This window comes from Macrobrachium rosenbergii, chromosome 18 (assembly GCF_040412425.1).
Source record: "Macrobrachium rosenbergii isolate ZJJX-2024 chromosome 18, ASM4041242v1, whole genome shotgun sequence".
NCBI lineage: Eukaryota > Metazoa > Arthropoda > Malacostraca > Decapoda > Palaemonidae > Macrobrachium > Macrobrachium rosenbergii.
Window position 1 is genome coordinate 5296734 of NC_089758.1, and position 22522 is coordinate 5319255.

A 22522-nucleotide genomic window follows, 5' to 3' on the forward strand; every position below is an offset into this window, starting at 1 on the left:
AGTTATACCACTGACATGTCTAACTAAAGGTTTTTTTTTTTGTAACTTTTTCTCTTCTGTTCAGCTTCCTTATGTGTCCATATATGTCCACCTTGCACAGGTGTTATTGTTCCTGCAGTAATGAAAAGTTTAAACCACCTTGTCTGTAGATTGTCAAGCCTTCATATAAAAACTTGGTCCTTTTATTGACCCCGTTAAAAAAATACAACTTTCTTATTTATTGGTACTTCTATACACTGCTCTCAAGAATTGCTTGATTACAATTCTCTTATCAATTATCATCCCACATGTAAATGTAGTGGAAATCGGGAAATCAGATTCTGTTGTTTTTAATCCCTTTTTTGTACACCAGTGAGAGCTACCCTTAATACAGTCCTTACTCTACCCCAGATGGTAGGAACCAACACGATTGTTGTGGCAGTGTAGACCAATCCCTCTTCATGGGACTGAAATCATTACACTAATGTAATCGTACTTATTATAATTATGTCGGCTGGAAAACCGAAGAGAATGGCCTGCAGCCCACCCCTAGATACAGCCTACCCATGGAATCCGCGGGCCAGCTCTGAAGGGTAGTTCAGCCCTCGCCCTATGAGCAGGAATTCACACTGATGATAAGTCTGAACATATCCGGGCGGTTGATATTCCAACCATACAGCTGCCACTGTTAATTTGAAATACGGATCCCAGGCCGAGCTATAATACCTATTTACTCTCTGAAAGGCCAAAAAAATTTTATGATAAGTTGGTATTTAGTGAGAGACTGACAAAGGAAAATCAGGCAATGAACAGGGCCAATCAGATTTGGAAATCAAATACAAAAGATTATACTTCAGTCTTCACGATCTGTGTTGCACATGAACTATGGTATGACAGCGAAGGTGTATCTTCTAATTGGAAATAAAGTTTTAAAAAGAAGAGTAATATAAGTCAAATGGAAGGAATAGGGTGAGAAATTCTACCATACGGAAAATCAAGGAAATTCCATATGTAGATGATATGATGAAAAGGAGATGGAGATGGATTAGACACATCCTTTGTGCCCGGGGATCATATTGGGCTATCCTGTCTTCTTGGCTCCTGTTAGTACCAAAATAGCTTGAGGACCAGGCCTACTTGGATGACACATGTAAGACCCTTGGATTCGAACCTAAGCACGAATTTTGAAAATTCAAGCCACATCTTGGTGGCTCTGTGTCAACGTGGCCGTCATTACCACCATCTTTTTACTACCACTCTTCCATTTAGAGCTCTGTGCTCTTCTGTACTTGAGCGTCACTCGTGCTTTGTAATCTTTTTTATACTAGATAGATGTATTTATTTACTTATGATTTATTTTGGATATTTACTAATTTATTTACTTATGTTTTAGTCTTATTTTGAATACTTTTAATAGTTGGACGTATGGCTTTTTTATTTTTGTGCAAAAGAAAACTATTGAGGTGGCTTTGTCTGTCCGTCCGCGCTTTTTCTGTCCGCCCTCAGATCTTAAAAACTACTGAGGCTAGAAGGCTGCAAATTGGTATGTTGATCATCCACCCTCCAAACATCAAATACCAAATTGCAGCCCTCTAGCCTCAGTAGTTTTTATTTTATTTAAGGTTAAAGTTCGTCATGATCGTGCGTCTACCAACGCTCTAGGACAGGTCATCACCGGGCCGTGGCTGCAAGTTTCATAGGTCGCGGATCATACAGTATTATATGCTGTACTGAAAACTCGATTGCGCCGAAGAAACTTCGGCTCATTTTTCACTTGTTTAATTTTGTGGATAATTTTTCTTTTTATTGTCTCACGCACGCACGCACGATCTTTATAATCTTAATCATTATAGAGGATGTAATGTGCAAGATATAACTGAAAGGACATCAGTGCTCTTTTTTCCGTAACATTTACTATGTGCTAAGCGCCAATAATCTTGACCTGAGCTACGTGCCAGGGTTTTAGTAAATTATCCCCTGTAGTAGGCAGTACTGTTGCTTTTATACTTGAGATTTATGTAATAGGTTCATAAGTTATTTAGAGGAGCCTGGTTTGTAAGCTGAGGTTCTCTCAGGAACATTTCGCTATGTAATTTTACCTTCGGTATCAAATCACTAGTGACGATAACGCTTTCAGGAATTTCCAATACGCCTACATATATTTAAAACCTGACCTTTTCCTGAATCCTTATCACCACCCCTTTCCACAACTTCCACGCCCCTTTTTCATCCCCTTTCTAAGGGTCTCCTCTGAAAGCTCCCCCTGACCCACCCTGCTGAGCTGCACCCCTTTCTGGAGACTGCTTGCTGGTGACATTTGAGTCTGTAAATGTCACGCTGGGGCCGATTTATCTGGTCACATCCAATAGAATTCCTTAAGCGCGCCTTTAGAAAAGAACCGGGGTGGGAGGGGACGTCGGGTCTTGGAAGGGCGGCGGTTGAACTGTCTGCAAAGGGGTTTCGATCGTCTCCAGGGAACGAATAGGAGAAAAATATTTAAGTAAAAAGTAGGAGGGTAAAGGATTCTCTCTCTCTCTCTCTCTCTCTCTCTCTCTCTCTCTCTCTCTCTCTCTCTCTCTCTCTCTCTCTCTCTCTCTCTCAGGTGGGGCTTGCCCCCTGACATTTTGAACATTAATTCCGGTCTCTTTCTTTTGACGTATTCCTTCCAATGGTTAGATTCCAATTACCGCATCCTTTGTCTTTTGAAAGGAGCACCGGTTTGCCATCATTAAAGCATCAATGTTAGAGGGCTCAAATCGGAGAGTCCTCGTTGAGTACGGGCTTAGTTAAGCTTAAATAAATTAAATTATTTATATTACTGTGCTATGCATTTTTTCGTAATTTTTCCTCGTTGTTTATAATTATTTGTAGATGCTAGATGCGATATCCATTCAGTTATTTTGTGAGGTCCAGTTGCACTGAACATGGGAATGTTGGCTCATTAGTGACTCATCACTGATTAAGGTGTCCTTGAGTTTAGTTACACCGATACAGTGGTCATGTAATCGGAGATTCTCTGGAGGAATAGAATATCGTAAAACCAACGCGTCAACGGTGGCTGTCTTCAACATCGGAATTTTTTTCTTTCTTTCTTTTAATGTTTAATGAGGATTCACATAGTCAGTATAATTCGTATAATGTAATTGTTCGAATAAAAAATGTTTTGAGTTTGAATTAAACTAAACCCCAGATTTGGATTTTTGGAGTCTTGGTATATTTACACTTTACATATTCTTATGATCTTTGTTAAATGTAAACACTGTTTTAATGCAAATTATTAACAGAATAATCTGTTATTAATTACAAGGCATCCACAAACAACGCAATTTTGTTTCCTGTGATTTAGCAACTTGGTCATTCTGATGTGTTGATTACAGCAATAAGTTTAACACGCATCTTAGCATCTGGATACAAGTGTTGTGCAGAAGTTGTATTTATTTTAACAGAGTGGGACTGTTTTTTGGTGACATTGAAAATATACAGTGGTCTGGCAAGTGTCGATAGATTCTGGTCATATCAAGAATTCTAGATGCTGTTGAAATTTAAATAATTAGCCTTTCGTGGGAATATGTTTGCACCGGATCAGTTTGTAACAGCAAAGATGTGCGTACAAGGCATTTTACGATTTTTTCTTCAGTGTAAAGTAATCTGATTAATAGAGTTCTGAGAAGATCTGAAATTATATAGTTACAAGGAAGTATTAGGCTTGTAGGCTTTAGTAAACGCTCCACAATATGACCCAAAAGGATAAAGATTTGGATTACAACGGAAATGGTGTCTATCTTTTATTTTTACTAATGTTTTTAAGATTGTTTTCTGAAAAGTACAGAGCGCTTACCGACTAATGGCAGTGTGAAAATGCAAATGTAGATGCTAGCGATGTAAATACTTTGATGACTATACTATATACTTAACGTCTTGGATACGCCTTTGATTTTTGTATGTATCTTATCACGTTTCCTACCCTCTTGTTATTCTTCATTATGCTTTGGGAAATAATCTTGAATGATATGCTTCTTTGTAAAAGTTCTTTTCACCAATTAGTTATAAACTGTCTATAGAATGCTAAATGATTGTTAGAATAGAAACGTACTTTTTGATGATTAGGGGATAATTAGATAATTGGACTGATTTATTTTTCTAAAACTGTTCTAACTTTCTTTTAGAGTTACAACTATATAGGTTAAGTCATGGAGTCTGAGATCGAAGTTATAACAGTGTCGAGTAAAGTTCAATTTTACATTCTAATACTTAGGAATCTAAAGGTATCATTAAATATGCCATTCCCATTTTAGTTTTTGTTTTTTGTTTTGTCCTTTTTGCGGGGTGGGGTGATGAGTTGGTGGGGAGAACCCAACGAATAGAAAATGAAAAACATGAAGAGAACATGTGAATAAGAACCATTTCGTATTCTAGTAGAAATCCTTACCGAAATAGGAACTAGATATGTTAATACGTTACTACGCAACCTGAATAAATATGCAAAGAACATAAATCAAATAAGCCTTCAACCATGAAGTCTCTGAAGGGTAGGATTGACTGTAGTCTGTATTGTAGAATATAGTTAACATCAAAGAAACGTAGAAATTGTAAAGCGCAAAAAAAAAAATACTGAAATATTTGAAGAGAGAACAAATCTAGTTGTGGGTATAAAGCTTCTTACATTATAAACCAGCTGTCGCCTGGAATTCTTTGTTATTTTGAGAAAAATAATTATGTAGTGAATACTAGTCTCTCGCTTTCTAGGCCGCTATGTTACCCTAAATGGAATTTTGAATTAATGACACTCTGAATACGCCTGTTGCCTTCAAGGCTCATTGGAATATGCATGAGGCTGGAATAAAGCATGTCGTTTTGGGGTGGTTAGGGGTCGGGTCCATTAGGGTACAGGGGCTAGTAGCTGTTTGGCTCGTGCTGACCTCTAATCAACAGTCTGTAATCTCTCATTGGAAAGGGTATAGCAGGTTGCATCTTATTGTTTTACTTATTAATAAGGCTTAAATAGGGTGCTGAATATTATTTGAAAGACCACCGCGATAAGGGAATATTATTAAAAAGGCTTAAATAGGGTGCTGAGTATTATTTGAAAGGTCACCGCGGTAAGGGAATATTTAGTTGTAGTTTTTGAGACTCCTTTCAAAAAGGCATTTATGAAATGACGGCATGTTTCAAGAACTGTGACAGTTATTGATTTATCTCTGACTTATTCTCAGTTCTTCGTGCAAGTCAGCTTATGTGGCCATCTGTTAGGGTGCATACCGTAGACGTAGGGCCAGCAACGTCCCTTCAGGCAGCAATGCTTAGAAGTGTGGTGTGAACACCACTAAATCATAATTACCCCTTTGAATCATCAAAATTAGCTATTAAAGTCCTTTACTTTTACGAACAAATTTTATTATTATCATATGTGATTCAGGCTTTACCTGTAACTATTACTTGTATTACGGCTGGGAGAGAATGTAAGTTAGTCCAGCGAACTAGACTTAGATTTTCAAAGTTTGGTTTTGAAAAGAATTTGAGCAACGTATTGATCTCCCCTCAAATCCCGCCGTCTCTTTGCTGAGGCCCCATATTTCAAATTCCGCTCGTCTTATATGATAGGTTCAGTTAGGTGATGCGAATTTAGCCTTGTACTCATCAGCATTTACATTTAAGAGGGTGCGTAAAAATGCGTAAGTATATTATTATGTTATGCGTATGTGTTTGTCAGCGTGCATATTTTGATGTGGTTATATGGGTATTTGCGTATGTTTTTCATACACCACACATAAAGATTCGTAAGCACAGAATCATATTTCTTAAAGACGTTAAAAGATAAAAACATTTTTCGGTCTGAAAATACTTCGCGTTTTTTTCCAGGAAGACTGTAGGAAGCGGAGATCCTTAAAGCAGTGAAGCCCTAAGATAGGAAGAGTTTTATCTCATTATTTCGAGAATAGAAATGATACTTGATACGTTAAGCAGAATTTTTCAACTGAAAATATTTTTTTTTATTCGCAAATAAAACTCAGGTCCTTTATGAAGTATAGCTCGAGAAGACAAGATACTCAGAATGAAAAATATTTGTATTTTATTTAACCTATATATCCTTTAGTAAAATTTTGTTCTTCTTTTGCTTTATTTAATTGTTGTTTGTGAATCTTTGCATTTCGCAATATTTGAACCCTACCGTTTCCTTAAATTCATTTTACTTCCGGTATAACGGAATTGTGGTGTTCTTCGGAAAAGCTAAACCTTTTCGAAAATGAAAGTGCATTTGTGCAATATATCAATTACATCCAGGTTGGGAAAACGGAGGCTTTAGTTGGCGTAAAAGCTGGGACAGGAAACGACTTTGTCAAGGTCTTACCACATTACAAACTTCAAGAGGATGAAACAACACTGAAAGAAAGATTTCGGTCTTGATTCTTTGCGGCTGGTTGGTTTGGGACTCAATCCTGTATCCGTCGCATTTATCTCTCTCTCTCTCTCTCTCTCTCTCTCTCTCTCTCTCTCTCTCTCTCTCTCTCTCTCTCAAAATATTATAGTGGGAAATCTTCTCTGAAAGGAGATCCGTGCTCCCTTGAGCTGCCGTCAGTCAAAGGGGATTGCAGAATGTAAAGGACTTCTCTTCTAGTTTGTCCCTCCACAATAGATATATGTATATGTGCAATGGTTGATAGATATATCTGTAAGTATGTCTGTCTCTGTTGGGTTACTTCGTACTCTTCCGTTTCTTCATAGCCCACCCGTGTGGTGACTCGACTTGCCTGTCGCTTCCTGTGAAGAGCTTCCCACGACACACTTCCTGGTTCTGCGGGTCTCACGGCAGTCGTTTGTTAAGCTTTTCCGAGTAACGACTTAAGGACGTAATCCTTTCCAGGTTGATAACCTTCATTGCTTTATTTGTATATCATCTTAGTAAGACCTAACGAAGCCTTGTGTTCCAAATGTCACTACCCGGTTTCGACGCGAAACTGGACCGTAAAGATAAGTGTCAATTATATTCTGAAACTTTCATTTACTTAATGGTTATACTTTGCGGGAGATTAGTTAGCCTTCATGTTCAGATATCTTAGAAACACTGGGAAGATCACGAAGAGCGAAATTTTGAGGTGCTTGAAATTTTTAAAATGACGACTTTTTCGGAGAAGCGAAGAGTCCCTCGTCTAAATATGTCGAAATTTGTAAACAAAAAATGAACAAGCTGTTGTGGACCATCGAATCGGAGTTCTTAGGATGAAAGTAACTCGAATTCAGTTTGTGATATTGCATTGCCCTTATCAACTGCTGCCTTCATGTTGGTTGATCGGTGACAAGGTCCTGAGAAGTGTAATTAAGACAGTGCTTGGCAGGATTGAGCCCTCAGTTTTGTCCGATCTCTACAGTCAACGAATTCCAAATCCCTCTGTTGGATCTGTGATGGGTGGCAAGGCGAAATGCTGCTTGTAAAGTTGACATCATAGTTCAATCGCCAGTTTGATGGTGGTGTAAGGAAATCAGCAATTTCATAACATTATTATTAGGATTGCCACATGAATCTACTTATACTCCCTTTTCACCTGACAGTTTTCATTATCAGTTATTACATATAGCACTTGTTTATTGTTACAGCTACTTTGTCCTTTATGGTGTGTCCTCTTATTAACTTGCTCCTTTGATCAGTCAACTTGGAAGAGAATTACAAAATGAATATCTTCCTTTATTAAATCTCGGCTTCTGCTATTTTCTATGAAAGAAAATACTGTGCTTTCTTCGTAGACCCTCAGTTATTATAGAGGACATAGATATCCTGGAGAGTAATGATAGATGTTCGCATCAGTTTTTCTGATTAGTTGCTCACTCAACTTTTTAAGAATATTCGTAAAAAATAAAAGCAGGATTTTTGTTGGTTTTATATATATATATATATTTTTTTATGAAAGACAGGCACACATAAACATTGACCACTCCAAAGTATAAGTCATATCCTCTCCGTAAAAAAAACACAACTACATTACATAATTGCTTTTCGTTATGTTATGATAACCTAGAATTCACAAGACTTTGTCAATCTCTTCAACTTTACACGTGGAATGTACCTAAAGAGACGGACTTACCCTCGTCAGCTTCTGTTTGCTCAAGGAAATGTTAAAAATGATCAAGGTTATTCCATATAATTTCTGCAGGGGTTTTTTAGACCGTTCTTTCTTCCGTGAAGCTTTGGTTATGATACGTGTTTAGATCTGAAATCAAAGTCAGTTTTTCACCTTTCATAAGAGAAAAAAATTCACCGCACGAACTCCATATCTTTAGGGAATTTGTCAGTTGGAAAGACTTGGCTGGGCTTTTCTCACTTATGTTACATTTCCTTCCCGGCACAGGTTTTCTCGACTGTTTGAGGGGGCGTCAAAAAAATGGAGAGAGAGAGAGAGAGAGAGAGAGAGAGAGAGAGAGAGAGAGAGAGAGAGAGAGAGAGAGAATCTGGCTGGGAAGGACACAATCGGAAGATTTGTGTAGCAAGAATTTCACCAAGTTCAGCTTCGTTTTAAAGTCCTCCCCAATTGTGCTCTCTGACAGCGATGAAAGGTAGAGATTAAATATCGAGTATTGTAGGTTATCATGCGTGGCAATCAATAGGGTCTCTTGACTCCATATAACCAAAAGAGCGGAAAATAATTCAGAAGTACAAAACTAATGAACATTATTCTAATTAGGCTTATATTGCATCATGTGTATAGAACATTACCTGGACATAGGCCTAGGTACTTCGGGACAGTAACTGGGAGTGGCTTTCCATATCAGTTGAGTTGTGACGATGTCTCTTTTCTCAGCCACGGGTGTTTTGTAAGAAATTGTGTAGATCGCTTAAAAAAAAAAAAAAAGGAAAGAAGGAATGGCTTGATAAGTATTTTTAAAAGAGCAAAACATTTTGTAGAGTGCATTAAACAAATGGTCTGTTTTCCTTATCACTATCATGACGTTGTGATAAAGTGTATCCGTAGTGTGGTGTGTGGAAGCATAAATTAATATTAAAGTTAATCTAGAGAATGTACTTCCTTTATACCACTACCCGTGTGTGAGCGTGGATACCTATATTTATGCTGATAACTTCGATATTTTTATTAGTTGCACATGCATTTTCCCCGTAAGAAAACATTTTCAGATGTTAAACAACAATTTTTATTTGCAAGTTGTATTTTGGAGGGGACTGGGACTCGTGATTTATCCAGTAAAGTTTTCTCCATCTTTTTTTTATCCAGTTTTTATTAAGGTCAAGTTTTCAGTATTTTTTTTATCAATTTTACGAAAGAAGGCACATAGCGGTACAGAGAAAGTAATGAGCATAAATAAAATCTGAGGAATTTTGTGAATAGAGAGACTAATGAATAGTTCAAGTGAGAGGGGAAGTGTACCTTGGACCCTTTCATATCCAACTGCACTTGACTTGGATTAAGATTCCGGCAATTTGCTGCTTCTCTATCTGCTCCATTGCTCGGATCTCTCCTTCCTCCTCTACCGTCAGTTGACAGCAAGTCATTGAAGACGCAGGAGAGAATGTTCGACAAGAAGTGGCATGAAAGGAATTTTGGCGTATGCTTAGAATAAAGATAAAAATGACACCAAAGAACCATATAAATTTGACAGAAAAGGTGTCGAGAGAACAGGAATAAAAGCAGTGACGCAGATAAAGCAACTGCAGTTAAAGAAAGGAGAAACGACTAACACAGGAGTGGAAAGAAGGAACGGAGAGAGACCGAAAATCTGTATTGCTGGTGCTGGACTGTTGGTGTTCATGAAAGGCGCCATCAGTTGCGTGTGAAGGAAGGAATCGGGGTCCTGTCATTCCCACTTGGAACACCCATCTCATATTTAAATTCCTGCGTGCACTAAAGAGATGTAGTTGGTTCTCCTGGACATATCTAGTTCTTTATCGTGGTTCTTTCCTGCTTGCTTATTATTACATATATATTAACCTAAAGTAACCCCATGACGAATATTTTGTCATTTTACTTGTTGCTTGAAAATAAGCATTTTTGCTCATGTATGTTTTATAAATATACTGTTATATTTGTGTGATTATAGAGGTTTTTATTATGTCTTCCTACTGAATTTCAGGATCATTGGTACATGCGTGCATACGTATAGAAAATGAGACAAAAAGAGAACAAATTCCCACGCATGGCGTCGTTACATACTATATGCTTAATATCCATACAAATATAGGATAACTGAATTCCTATTATGCTCTCTGCTTGTTATAGATAGTACAGTAGTCATGCATTTATCACTCTTAAAAACCTCAAGTTTTCGGGATAGGTAAACTGGATCGGTTCAAAAATATATTTTAGCATTGATACAAAAATATTTTTCGTATTGCAGTTTCTGTGATGCAACTTGGGCTAACTAGTTGTCTTTTCTTCCAAACTCGCCGTGGTTTGTGCAGACTGGTATGATTATGCTTGTAGTTTCAAGAGCTTTGCAAGTTTATTTACCACCACAAAATATAAAATATTTGTTATAGCTCATTATCCCGTTTATTTCCCTATGTTAAGTGACCAGGGGGGGAAGTAGCTCAAAGAGTGACAGATAATGACGCAAGATTTAAGAATTATCTTATGACGAGATTATGGCACGGAATGATCCTTGAACACAGTCACAGCTGCGAAGGATAATTGTTATTCTTTTCATGGCACTAAGGAGGCTCAGTTAATACAGAGAAAGGAAACTGTTCGGTTTCCATAATACTAACAATGGCCCAGAAAAACCGTCAAAAAAGGATAGTTTGTTTGGGCAAGGTGTTTTTATTTCAGGGGCTACGTGAGGTTGCTGATGTAGGACCAAAAGACTCTGAAATATATATTTACGAAGTCCCCAGAATCGTTATGGAATACACAACTAATTGTATTGTGAAATAGATCACTTGAGATTTTTCATTTTTTAAACATATGTAAGACGCAATCGAAGACATTGTAAAATTAAAGGATTTCTCTGTTTCTGACTTTAACACCAAACAAATTCAAGCCAAAAGTCCTTTCTATTCTATTACTCGTATGTTGCCTTCGAATCCTCAATATTGTTTGTGCGGGTATTGAATTTTCATCGTTCTAACTTAAGATTCACATTATTGTCGCTCTCCTCGTTGAGTCAAGTTTCTATCTAAGGAACATTGGACGTTTCAAATTGGTTGTCGGAATTAAACAACCACGAGAGACAAATCGTAGTTTGTCAGACCAAAGATAATCACCATTATCATGTTTCAAATGTTACTTATACAATATGGAAATTAATAATTTGACGGGAATGGAAGAAGAGATAAAACAAACGATCATTAATTGAAGACCCTTTTTCTTTTCCATCCGTTGACGGTAGAGTAAGGCCTGGTTTGAAGTCGAGGGCACTCAAAGCACTGAAAAGCGCGCTCTTGCTTGTACCGAGTGGTATCAGAAAGGGGGAAATCATCCCTTTGAAGGAAGCCACTTAGTATGCGCTTGCTATGAGTTTAATACAAAGAGACCTGCGTCTCTTACAGAGCCCGTAGGGGAAGTTGGAGGACAAGTAAGAGACTTCTTAGAGGAGTCTCCCTCTCTTCTTCCCTTTTACTTAATCAGCGCGACGGCTTAGGTCTAGTTAAACAAATATCCAGTCTCTCTCTCTCTCTCTCTCTCTCTCTCTCTCTCTCTCTCTCTCTCTCTCTCTCTCTCTCTCTCTCAGACATCGCGACAAGGTTAGGTCCTATGAGATGAGAGAGAGAGAGAGAGATCCCGAAGCTCTCGTTAGCATTCCCACGTATGTTTAGAAAAAGCATCCCTGTTCAGCCATTCATAAGATCTTGTGAAATTTCCAAAGCATTATTTAGCTCAAAAATTCTCCTTCAATTCACAGCTTCATTTACCTACTTTTTTCATCCATTCATTCGACAATTCAGCCAACTTACTCTTTTAAATGAATGAATGCTGCCTTGTCCTTTATTTTCATAAATTTCTCTCACTCCTTTATGGTTCCTCCCACAGACAGCCTCTCTCTCTCTCTCTCTCTCTCTCTCTCTCTCTCTCTCTCTCTCTCTCTCTCTCTCTCTCTCTCTCTCTCTCTCTCATTAAATACTACACACACACAAACGTACGCACTGTTTTGCTGTTCTGCTTACTCCTCCTCCTCCTCCTCCTCCTCCTCTCCTCTCCTCTCCTCTTTGTATTCACCTGCGGTCCCTCCCATCTGGCCACCGAGTGTATTAAGGGTATTAATATTAAATACCTAGATCCAGGGACCATAACGCAGAGCCGTTGTCTAAAGTAATAGTAGGATTTTCTCTTTTGTCTCTTCCTTTTAGCTATCTTGATTACGGCCATAAAATTCGAGGCAGAAACAGCATTTGTTTGCTGTCGTGGGTTTTTTTTACTCTCTCTCTCTCTCTCTCTCTCTCTCTCTCTCTCTCTCTCTCTCTCTCTCTCTCTCTCTCTCTCTCTCTCTCTCTTTGAGGTCTTTTGTGGAAGGCTTTCTGCTTGTATTTTTTAAAGGATAATTAGTTCTTTTTGTGACACCGATATTGAGCCACTTTGTCCTTGCCATGTAAGAGGACGTTATTGTATAAATTAACTTTATCATATCGTGTTTAGGAGTTTAGCCTAATATCAGTTAAGGGATTTTTGTAATATAGAATCTATTTCTTGATATGTCTTGGAGACACTGTTCGTTCTAACCTAAGTCATTTGAGCGTTGATACAAAAGTTGTTCATTTCCTTAATTACCACTATGTGTGTTGATGCCTGTATTTTAAAATTTAGAAAGTACACACACACACACACACACACATATATATATATAAAGTATTATGCCTTTGGCCTGGTCATTTTGTGGATGAATGTTGTTAGCTAATAGAGCTGTCTGTGAGCGTCGAACAAGCAGTCTCTTCCTCCCTGCAAATCCTCTGCTTAAGAACAGACATCCGAGTTTGTGTGTGTGATTGAGAGTGCAAGCGCTTTAAGATTATGAAATGCAGGCTCCATCGAGCTTTACTATTCATTGTGTTATTGGTCCTCTCTCGGACCTGCTACCGACACACTCAGACCTCTTACAAGCTAGCCTAGGAAAGATCTAAGGAGTCTGGTAGATGCCATGGATATCCACTGTGGTTTCCAAGCAAGCAAAACCTCCCATTTAGCGGCATGATATATTAGGAGAGCCAATGTAGCCAATGCCAAGCTAATCCACAACTGAGCCTTCCCTGTTAAGGACAAGTCCCTCAACCTTGGACAAAGCAGTCCTACTGGAGGCAGGGGGCTGCACCATAGCAAGGGAGGCTTACAGTTTGTGCACCTTTCCCGAGAGTGGTCTGGATAACCTCATCGTGTTCTTTATCCGCTTGTCTAGAAGCACAAAGAAATTAACAATGAAAAGCAAAATCCATTACTGAAAGCTCTTTTGCAGATCTAATTCCTTATTCAGATATTTCGAGAAGCAGACTGTTCCCCAAAAGCAACAGTCAGAGCCGTGAAGTCTGCCATCATCATTAAAACAATTTCAGTAGAGTAGTGAAAATGTTCGTTTTGATTATGCTTTAACATGCAAATACACGAACTCACACCCAGCAAAAAAAGAATCGCAATGATAACTCATTCAGATGTTGTGAGATTCGTTGATGTACCAAGGTTAATTTCTGCTAGCCCTCAAATAGCTTTCTGGTATTTCCTCACAACACACACAAATGCGCACTCAAGTTCAGCGCCTGCTTAGATGAATTTGCTTGAAATAGTTCTAAATTGTTATTGTGATCTGAGGTGTCCACACGCAGGTCCGGAGATGTGATGAGCCGCCAGAATAGACGTGCGAACATGTATGTATGTTGTGACAGGAGATGGGTGAGGGCTATCAAGATGTTGCATCAGAGCATCATCTCAAACACCATCTCATCTGCAATGGATGAGATGCTTGCGAGGAGAGGAAGAGGAGGAGGGGGTGGGTGGGGGCGATAGAGGAGGAAGGAGGAGGGTCGGGAGGGGGAGGAGGAGGAGGCGAGGGAAGAGGGAACACTCCGGGAAAAAATGTTTTGTTACACTTCGGAGAACTGAAATGATGGCAGGCTTGTATGAGCTACGAATGAGGTGCGAAATAACCTGGAAATTTGGTCTTATGCGGACGTTTTCTAGGGAAATTGGAATTCTCTCTCTCTCTCTCTCTCTCTCTCTCTCTCTCTCTCTCTCTCTCTCTCTCTCTCTATATATATATATATATATATATATATATATATATATATATATATATATATATATATATATATATATATATATATATATATATTGTATATATATATATATATATATATATATATATATATATATATATATATATATATATATATATATATATATATATATATATATATATATATATATATATATATATATATATATATATATATATATATATATATATATTTTTCAAAATCAACATTTCCTCTATATCTAATTTTATCAATGACCATGAATATACCTAGTCTTTTCTTAAGATAAAACCACTTTGTGTTTAATGGACCTGAAGTGGCGCTTATTACGTATTCGTCTGCTTAAGAAACAAAACGCAATTCTATTTTCTGGTTTAAAGACCTGCATTCGAAGACCATTTTATGCCGCGTCTTTTCTATTTACACGCCCGGAAAGTGCTGTCTCTAATAAAAAAAAAATGGAGAGAGAACTTTTAAGGACAATTTTTATATTTCACGAGTTGGAAGGCAGCGTTACGGTCGCCCCAAAAGCTTTTTTCCCCGTCTTTTGCGGAATGGCCTCCTGCAAGGGGGAATTACACTCTTGCCAAGTGAAAATATTTTTTCTTTTCGAGGTGAAAATATTTTGTCTTAAAATAACTGTTAAGTGCTAACGACACTACAACAAACGTAAGTGGTAATGTATGTTAGTGATTTTTTTTTGTTTTTTTTTATAAGTCGATTTTCCTAAGAGAGGGAAGATGAATCCCTTGTGCAGAAAGTTTCCACAACCGCTTCGCACATTACGCCAAACGCCCTCCTACATCCTGTACCATTCACCTCTGTCGGGCAAGCTCTCCTCTCTGTCTTCTAAGAAATAGGCTTAGCCATTGTCCCATGATGAAATCCTTTACAGACACACTGCCATTTATTTCTAAACTAAAATACGAATCAATCCATTAGATTTATTCTTCAGATTTCCAAACATTATTGAAAAGGTGAAATACTTGTGTGACAGAGATCAAAGAAAATTGGTCTTAGAATCATGAAAGTAAAACCTCTTCACCCTACAGAGGGAAACACTCCAGATCCCCAGATGGAGAGATTGGAAGGGTTTTGAAGAGTAGAATCATGTGCACATGAATTGGTAGGCCTAGAGGGGACTTAAACGAGATTATTGAAAGTAAAGGATAATGGAAAGCATAGATCGTTGAAGAACACTCCCCCAAGACTGAGAAGAAAAGGGCCAACTTTAGCAGCCATAAACTATAGCAGAAATAAACTCATCACATGAGAAAGAAATGCACATAGAAAAAATAAAACCACCCGCAACGGTACCGGACAGGTTTTATGGCAAACCCTCCCAAGACTTTTGAGATATTAAAAAAATCCAAGATATGTGATAAAATATCTCCAAATTTATGGTATCCATGCTTAGGGTCAAAGAACACGTCTACGGTATTCCTGCTGAGGGTAAGAGAACAGGTCCTTTGATTGTCCAAGTGGGTTGCAGTGTATATACTGAGCTGAGTCTCTCGACTCAAAACTCTCATGGGAAACAGTCAAATCAAATGAGGTTCCCCAAACAAGTCTAAGTTAACCGCATAACCTAACTTTGTGTTAGGGTTCTTCTGAGACTATTTTATTTTTCTCCTTACTTAATGCATACTTGACGTGAGAGGATGCACTACAGTACTTTCAAATAACATCCCAGGGTTTGAAAAACAATTAGACAAAGTGTGAAATAATAAGAAGAAACGCCTTTGCAGTTATTCAGGTTAGATATATCTGTTAAAGGGTAATATCAGAGTAAGCTTCTAAAAATGTCTCATTTACAGCAGGGCTTAGTCGACAACCAAACTTTCATCCCCCACCCACTGACTAATTTTATATATATAATATATATATATATATATATATATATATATATATATATATATATATATATATATATATATATATATATATATATATATATAGTATATATATATATATATATATATATATATATATGTATTTATATATATATATATATATATTTTTGTATGTATACATATGTAATATATTGATGTTTTGTCACTTGCACATGCGTGATTTACTTCTATTTTCAAGTATTTAGCTACAAATATCGTTTAATACCGAATTCGCTTGCACCCAAAATGAATATTGATATGTGCATCTTCTCTCGACTTTGACTTAGCCGGGCAGATTCACTAATTAGTTATAACTGCACTTGGATGTTAGTTATACCCAAGGCATAGTGAATTCGATATGAAACATTGTATATATGCACACACCAAGGAATGTCCCGGTGGCATTCGCATAAATGTTTGTTAGTTGTACGTTCAATACTCCTGCTATAAGAAAGACGTTACATATTCCATGTTGTACATAATTCCTCTTCTTCCCCGACAGGAACGAATGCTTATCATCCTGGAACAAGCTGAAGCAGTCTCCAATGTTCGGATGCATTTGTCCAGTCGATCACCAAAAACGGAAGTGTCAGAGAATCTTCCGTATTGTGCATAACAATCCTTGTGTGGGTGAGTACTGAAGCTTCATACTGCAAGGACATCATTTTCAACTTTAAGATTTCGCCTACCGGTATTTCATGAGACATCTGTTTATTTTACGAAGTCGATATCTAGAGTTTGCTTTGCCAATTTATGTTGATGGATGATACCGGATTCTTTCTCCAGAGTTAGGTTTACCTGTTACGGTAACGACAAAGATGCATTTTCCTTCGTGTTTTTTGAGGTGTATCCACCTTCACAACACTCTTAGTAAATAGCACGATTTTACCACCTGTCTTGATTCGGACGCTCACATTACCAAGCGTTTTAACTTGATGCAGTTGTTAAGTGGAATATAAATTTCAGTGTGAACAAAGGTGCTTTCCCCCTGTTGCGAGCCTATTTTGTCCTTTTTCTCTTTTGTAAGGTACGGTAAATACTCGATTGTGAGCTAACTTTGAAGCTTTGTCCGCAAGAAGTAGCACCTGAGTGATGCAAATGACGGGCAGTGGGGTTGTTAGACGCTTACTTTGGAAACTGCCAAGTCTTAGGATAATAATTCCCAGCGTCATCTTTCCCCCTAGTCTTTTTGCACGTGAGCGGTTAGAAGGAAGCATCTCTGCATCACTATGAGGTTGCAGTTCGAATAAATCCAGGTTTCTATGTGTTCTTGGAGCTATGATATTCTGTGGCTGTCATTACACTAGACTTTCAGAGCGGCTGAAAGCTAGATTCATATTATGGTCAGTTTGTCTTCTCGACGCAAATATTTCACTCCGTAAGAGTGCCCGCTTGGAAGAACTTCTCTCACCTTGAGTAGCCCTCGGAAGTAGCATATCAGCGGGCATTGTGTTTGCGTAGATTTTTAATTCGTTGTAAGTAGTTGCATCAAATCAGCGAAAGGTGCAGTGTTCTTGACACTAAGCGGTTTATCTTACCAGTGTTCCTTTCATAAAAGTTAGTTCAAAAGACTGACAAAGTCAGGTTTCATTATTTTCTTATTTCATAAGGAACAGTATATTCTCAGAATTGCGTCACGCCTTCAAGTGTTTTACCTAATGTCCCATGTATAATGATAGTTATATTTTTCTTTTCGCCCACAGTCGGCTCCCTTCAAAGGTTTCCAAGAAGTGAATGAAATTAATTGGCTTCAATACATTTTTTCATTCTAAGAAAAAGAAGCTTCCTTTATTTTTTACTTTTCCGTTAGGCTTAATTCAAAAGTCTAGTCGAACACCTAAGGCTAGGCAGCTCACGAAGAGAGAGATATGATTAGAAATCTAAGAGCTAACAAAAAAAAGCGATAAGGAGATTACAGGAAAAGAGGCAAAAGAAAGGGAAAAAAAAACTCTAGAGAAGTGTTATGGAACTTTTGGGGGAAAGTGGTTATTTTTTCCATTGTTAAGGTTTTTATTTATTTCCGAGGCGGTTCCCTCAGACGGTATATGTTTCCGTGCTAGTGAACGTCGACATGAGTTTCTTTTGGGAGTGGTTTGGAATTCTCTCTCTCTCTCTCTCTCTCTCTCTCTCTCTCTCTCTCTCTCTCTCTCTCTCTCTCTCTCTCTCTCTCTCTCTCGTAAAAGATCCACATTAATTTTTCTATTTACTTAAATTTTCTCTACCCAACATGCAGAGTTTGGTTCATCTTCTTTGAATTGTTTTATCAATAAGTAAAAGACATAATGATGTAGATGATCAGATGATCAAGTTTAATTTGTTTTTCAGTTTCATCATTTCATAGTTATGATTTTATCAGTAACCACGTTCTCCTGTTGGCTGAAGAAAAATAAAAGATTCTCGAGCTATTCCTTACAGATGGCTTTGAGTGATTAGAGTCCTGTCACACATGATGGGTGTTTTATTTTGTTTTCTTAAGTATTTTGAAGTGTCGTCTTTTGTACTTGAAAAAATTTTATTCAGGATCTTATGATTTAAGCCTTCTGTTGTCCAAACCACTCCGTATGACATTTATTCGAATTGATCAGTGTTATGGTCGTCCTAGGATGGTAAAATCTGTGGAGCGTTAAGAACTTGCACTGTTGAATAAGGCGACCTTCTTTGGTTGGCTTTTTCTTTCTCATCGGTCCGGGTTGTGTTTTGTCTTTAGTCATTTTGTGTGTTAAAGTTTGTATAATACCTTACATTTCATTTATTCAAATTGCTTTGAGTATTGGTTGTACTTTTAGGATTTACTAGTTTACAAATAAGTTTTAATAATGCTTACTGTTTAAGCTTTCTTCTGCCTAATGCCATTTTAGACTCATTCTTGGAGGTTGCCATTGTTGATATTAGTACTGTGACACAACTGTTAACCATGTTCTCTTTTGCAGATCTGTACCGTTTAATTGACATACCCATCTGATGTATCAGTTTTGCATTAGTTTCATGTCTCTGTCACAGGATATAATATATAGATTTACATATAGATTATTTTAAAAAAACAAAATTTTCATCTCTTTGTATATATGAGAATTGATGCCCCATGTTTTAAGTTTACCTTTAACGTTATAATATTAGTGTATTTTAGCACATTACCATTTCATTCTTACATCTCAACTGGTCGGGCTAACTGATATTCAAAGTTCCTCTTCTCAGAGAAATGCTGAAATGATTCTAAGAACATTGAACATTCCATCTCCAACAATCCTCCTTTTAAGACACCTCCTTAGAGCAAGATTGTCTTGTGACCCTCTCATGACCCTTTCTCCTGTTCAATATATATATATATATATATATATATATATATATATATATATATATATATATATATATATATATATATATATATATATATATATATATATATATATATATTTATATATATATAAAGATATTGGATGTAACCTTGTTAGCCAGTTAGTAATTAGTAAGTAGAAATATCCCCATAGTGGATTGCATTGATGCAGAGATTTCAAATAGATTTTGAATAGCAGAGCCCATGTTGAGTGTGGGGGTTGAGGTAGGGTGGAGGGGTCTGTCGTACACTACAGTACACAACACACAGTTGCCTCCAACTGACTCAAAACAAAACCAAACCAAAACTCTTTCATTTTTTGAGATCCGGGTCAAAACTTCCCAACCACTTGATGCTATTTAGCCATTTTACTCCCGTGTCCTCTGACTCACTCGAGGCTGAGACCCTACTGTGCTGTACTTCATCTATGGAATCATTGTTTTCCCTCTTCTGTTATGATCAGTATATGACTCTTGTAGTATCTCTGCACCGGAGTAAATTGCTTGAAGTCCATTAAGTGCTTCAGGAACTGACTCGTTGTTGCTTCGGAGAATGGCATTTCTAGCTAAGAGGCATCATCATATCCGCCGCTTTTTTTTTCTCTCTCTCTCCACTCACTGTCCACTAAAAGGCTTCGATGACACTGGACCGGACCATTTATGACATTGCTTCACTTTGCGCTCTCCGTCCATTTTCGCTCTTCTTACCTTATTCATTCTTTCAGGGGAAAGTCAGTGAAGTGTCAAAAATTACCTAAATTAAAGTTAATAGTGCTTTACTACTTTAAATCCACAGCTATCTTTTGAGTTAAAATATGACTTACTCGGTACTGTTGCGGACCTGTTGAATATTAACGTATGTGTCATGGTAATACTTATTTAACGAAATGTGTGAATCATGCTAAGAGGTAATATCTGAAGAAGACGCGATAAAACCTCGAAGTCAGTTCGTTCATGGAAACCAAGTTTAAAGTTATTTATGTTTGCCCATTTCTGAATGGTACGGTCCACTGTCTGAAGGGCTGCTATTGCTACTTCTTCTGCTACTACTATAACTACCACTTTTACAATCACTACTATTTATGCTGAAACTGCCGCTACTCTTGGTACTCCTCTCAATAACTGCTGTGTCTATGGACTCACGGTAGCGACTTTGTTCAATAAGATTCAAAACGGGCCCTTCCGGGTGGGATCCTTTCGCCGGTCGGCCTCCTTCGTAGCCAATCCTTTGGTAGTGTGACTGACGGAAAGGATCCTTCGGAAACGAGGCTCCTTCACATCCAAGCCTTTTAGAGCAGCCATGTCTGTGAGACAAAGATCAAAAGGGAAGAGCTCTGTACGAGACCTCGATGGAGTCGATGTTTTTTGTGTCTGGATAAATGTGTCTTTTGTTGTGCTCTTGGAATTAAAGAAGAAAATAATAAGAGGCAAGACTCCATAAATGTTCTCTGTCATCTCTCTCTCTTTTTATTTTCTTTCTGGATCTGTCTTCTTCACTCACTGAGCTACGCAGCTTCCCCCAATCTCTCGACCCGTTTCCGTTTCATTTTCTTTTGTTATTCTTTTGTTTCGTTCCTCTTGTCATGTATAGTTTCCAGAACTTAGTTTATCACCACTTGACTTGATGTCACTATAAGAGCAGTAGAAAAATGTTTGTTCGAGTTATGCCAAACATTCTTTTCGTAAAGGCGAAATTATCAGGCATTATTGTTTCTCTCTGAAGAAAGAATCATTGATATGTAACCACAAAGCAATCTCAGGCATCATTACACTTTCTACTGCTTGAATTGCTGTACTAGGGAAGGGGACACCGCCGTTGAAGCGAAGTCTTTTTCCCTGTACAGCGATGTACATAGCTCTGATGTATATATCTTGTACATATAATGCACATATTTACTTTCTGCCTTTTGCAAGTTGAATAGATAGCACCGTCAACCACAGCACCTCTTCAGAATCCTAGTGCACAGCGCTTTCATTGATAATGTTGTTCAGCACCACTTATTTTTAATGGAGTATGTCTGTCCTGTTTATGTATGTTTAATCTTCTGAATTTTTCCCCAGCTCAGGAGCACTACTATGCCATTTGCCTCAGCTAAACTATGTAACAAATGCACTTTCTTTCTAGCCAATGCTACTGTCAAGGGTTCTTCTTCGGGGAATCTTTGATTCTCCCCACATTGAGTCATTGATAACCTAGCAGTAGATCATTGACTCTTCAATGCTAAATTTTAACTGCTGACCAGAGGTAACGCTTTTACACAAGAGACTGTTTTTTTTTTATATCCAAACTGAATCAAAGATTCCTCGACAGGGGATCGGTGATTCCAAGCACTGAATGATTAATCTCCCAACAGTTGATCCGTGACTCTTCTTAAATGTATGATAGATTCTCCAACGAGAGTCGTTCATTGTTCAGCACTGGATCACTGATTCTCCCAGTAGCGGGTCAGTGATTCCCACAGTGGGAATCCTCTGTTGTTCTTAAAGGCACATACGCTAAGAAGGTTATGCAGAAGCTCTGACACTCGAATCGACAGTGACGCGTGTGGCGCGAAGAGGGTAATCCTTTTTTGTTTCATTGTACTCGTCAGTGGCCAAGATTCGTGAAACCTGAAAGTCATAATTTTATGCTTTAAGTGTCCACTTGCCTTTCATGTGATTCACTATGTTTGGACTTGTTCGGGGGAGCAAATTTGTCGTGAATCTCTAGTTATTATAAGTAATTATTTTTGTTGAAGGAAAAAGTGTTCGCACCATCACTGAAGATTTTTAAGTTAGATTAATGCGTACTGCTATGGTAACGCAACCCACTGCAAAAGGAAGATGAAATTCTGCCCCTTCCAATTTCCCTTGACGCATTGAAAAGTGTAAGGTGTCATATCTGTGTTTGAGTTAATGTTTTCATTTTCCATAAGTATAGGCATAATGCCCCGAAGATTTTTATTTTTTTCTTTTTTTAATACAGGTATAGCTTTCTTTGGTACAATGTTAAAACTTCTTTAACAAATGGTAATGAACGATTTTAATTGTACATTTTGATTTTTAATAGGTCCTTTTAAGGAATTAGATTGAAAGAGGCAGAAAATGTTCATCTGTTCAGTCTTAGAAATTGCACCATTTCACTGTATTGTAGGATGCA

At 37.7% G+C, this 22522-nt stretch overlaps 1 protein-coding gene across 4 annotated transcripts in view; it reads left to right on the plus strand.

The window, feature by feature from the left end:
- LOC136848045 (uncharacterized) overlaps positions 1-22522 on the plus strand; it is a 601887-nt gene that overhangs the window by 523434 nt on the left and 55931 nt on the right. For all 4 annotated transcript variants that reach the window (XM_067120117.1, XM_067120118.1, XM_067120119.1 and 1 more), the window contains exon 5: positions 16553-16680. In XM_067120117.1, coding sequence (XP_066976218.1) covers positions 16553-16680 — 128 coding nt within the window. The remainder of the gene's footprint in view (positions 1-16552; positions 16681-22522) is intronic.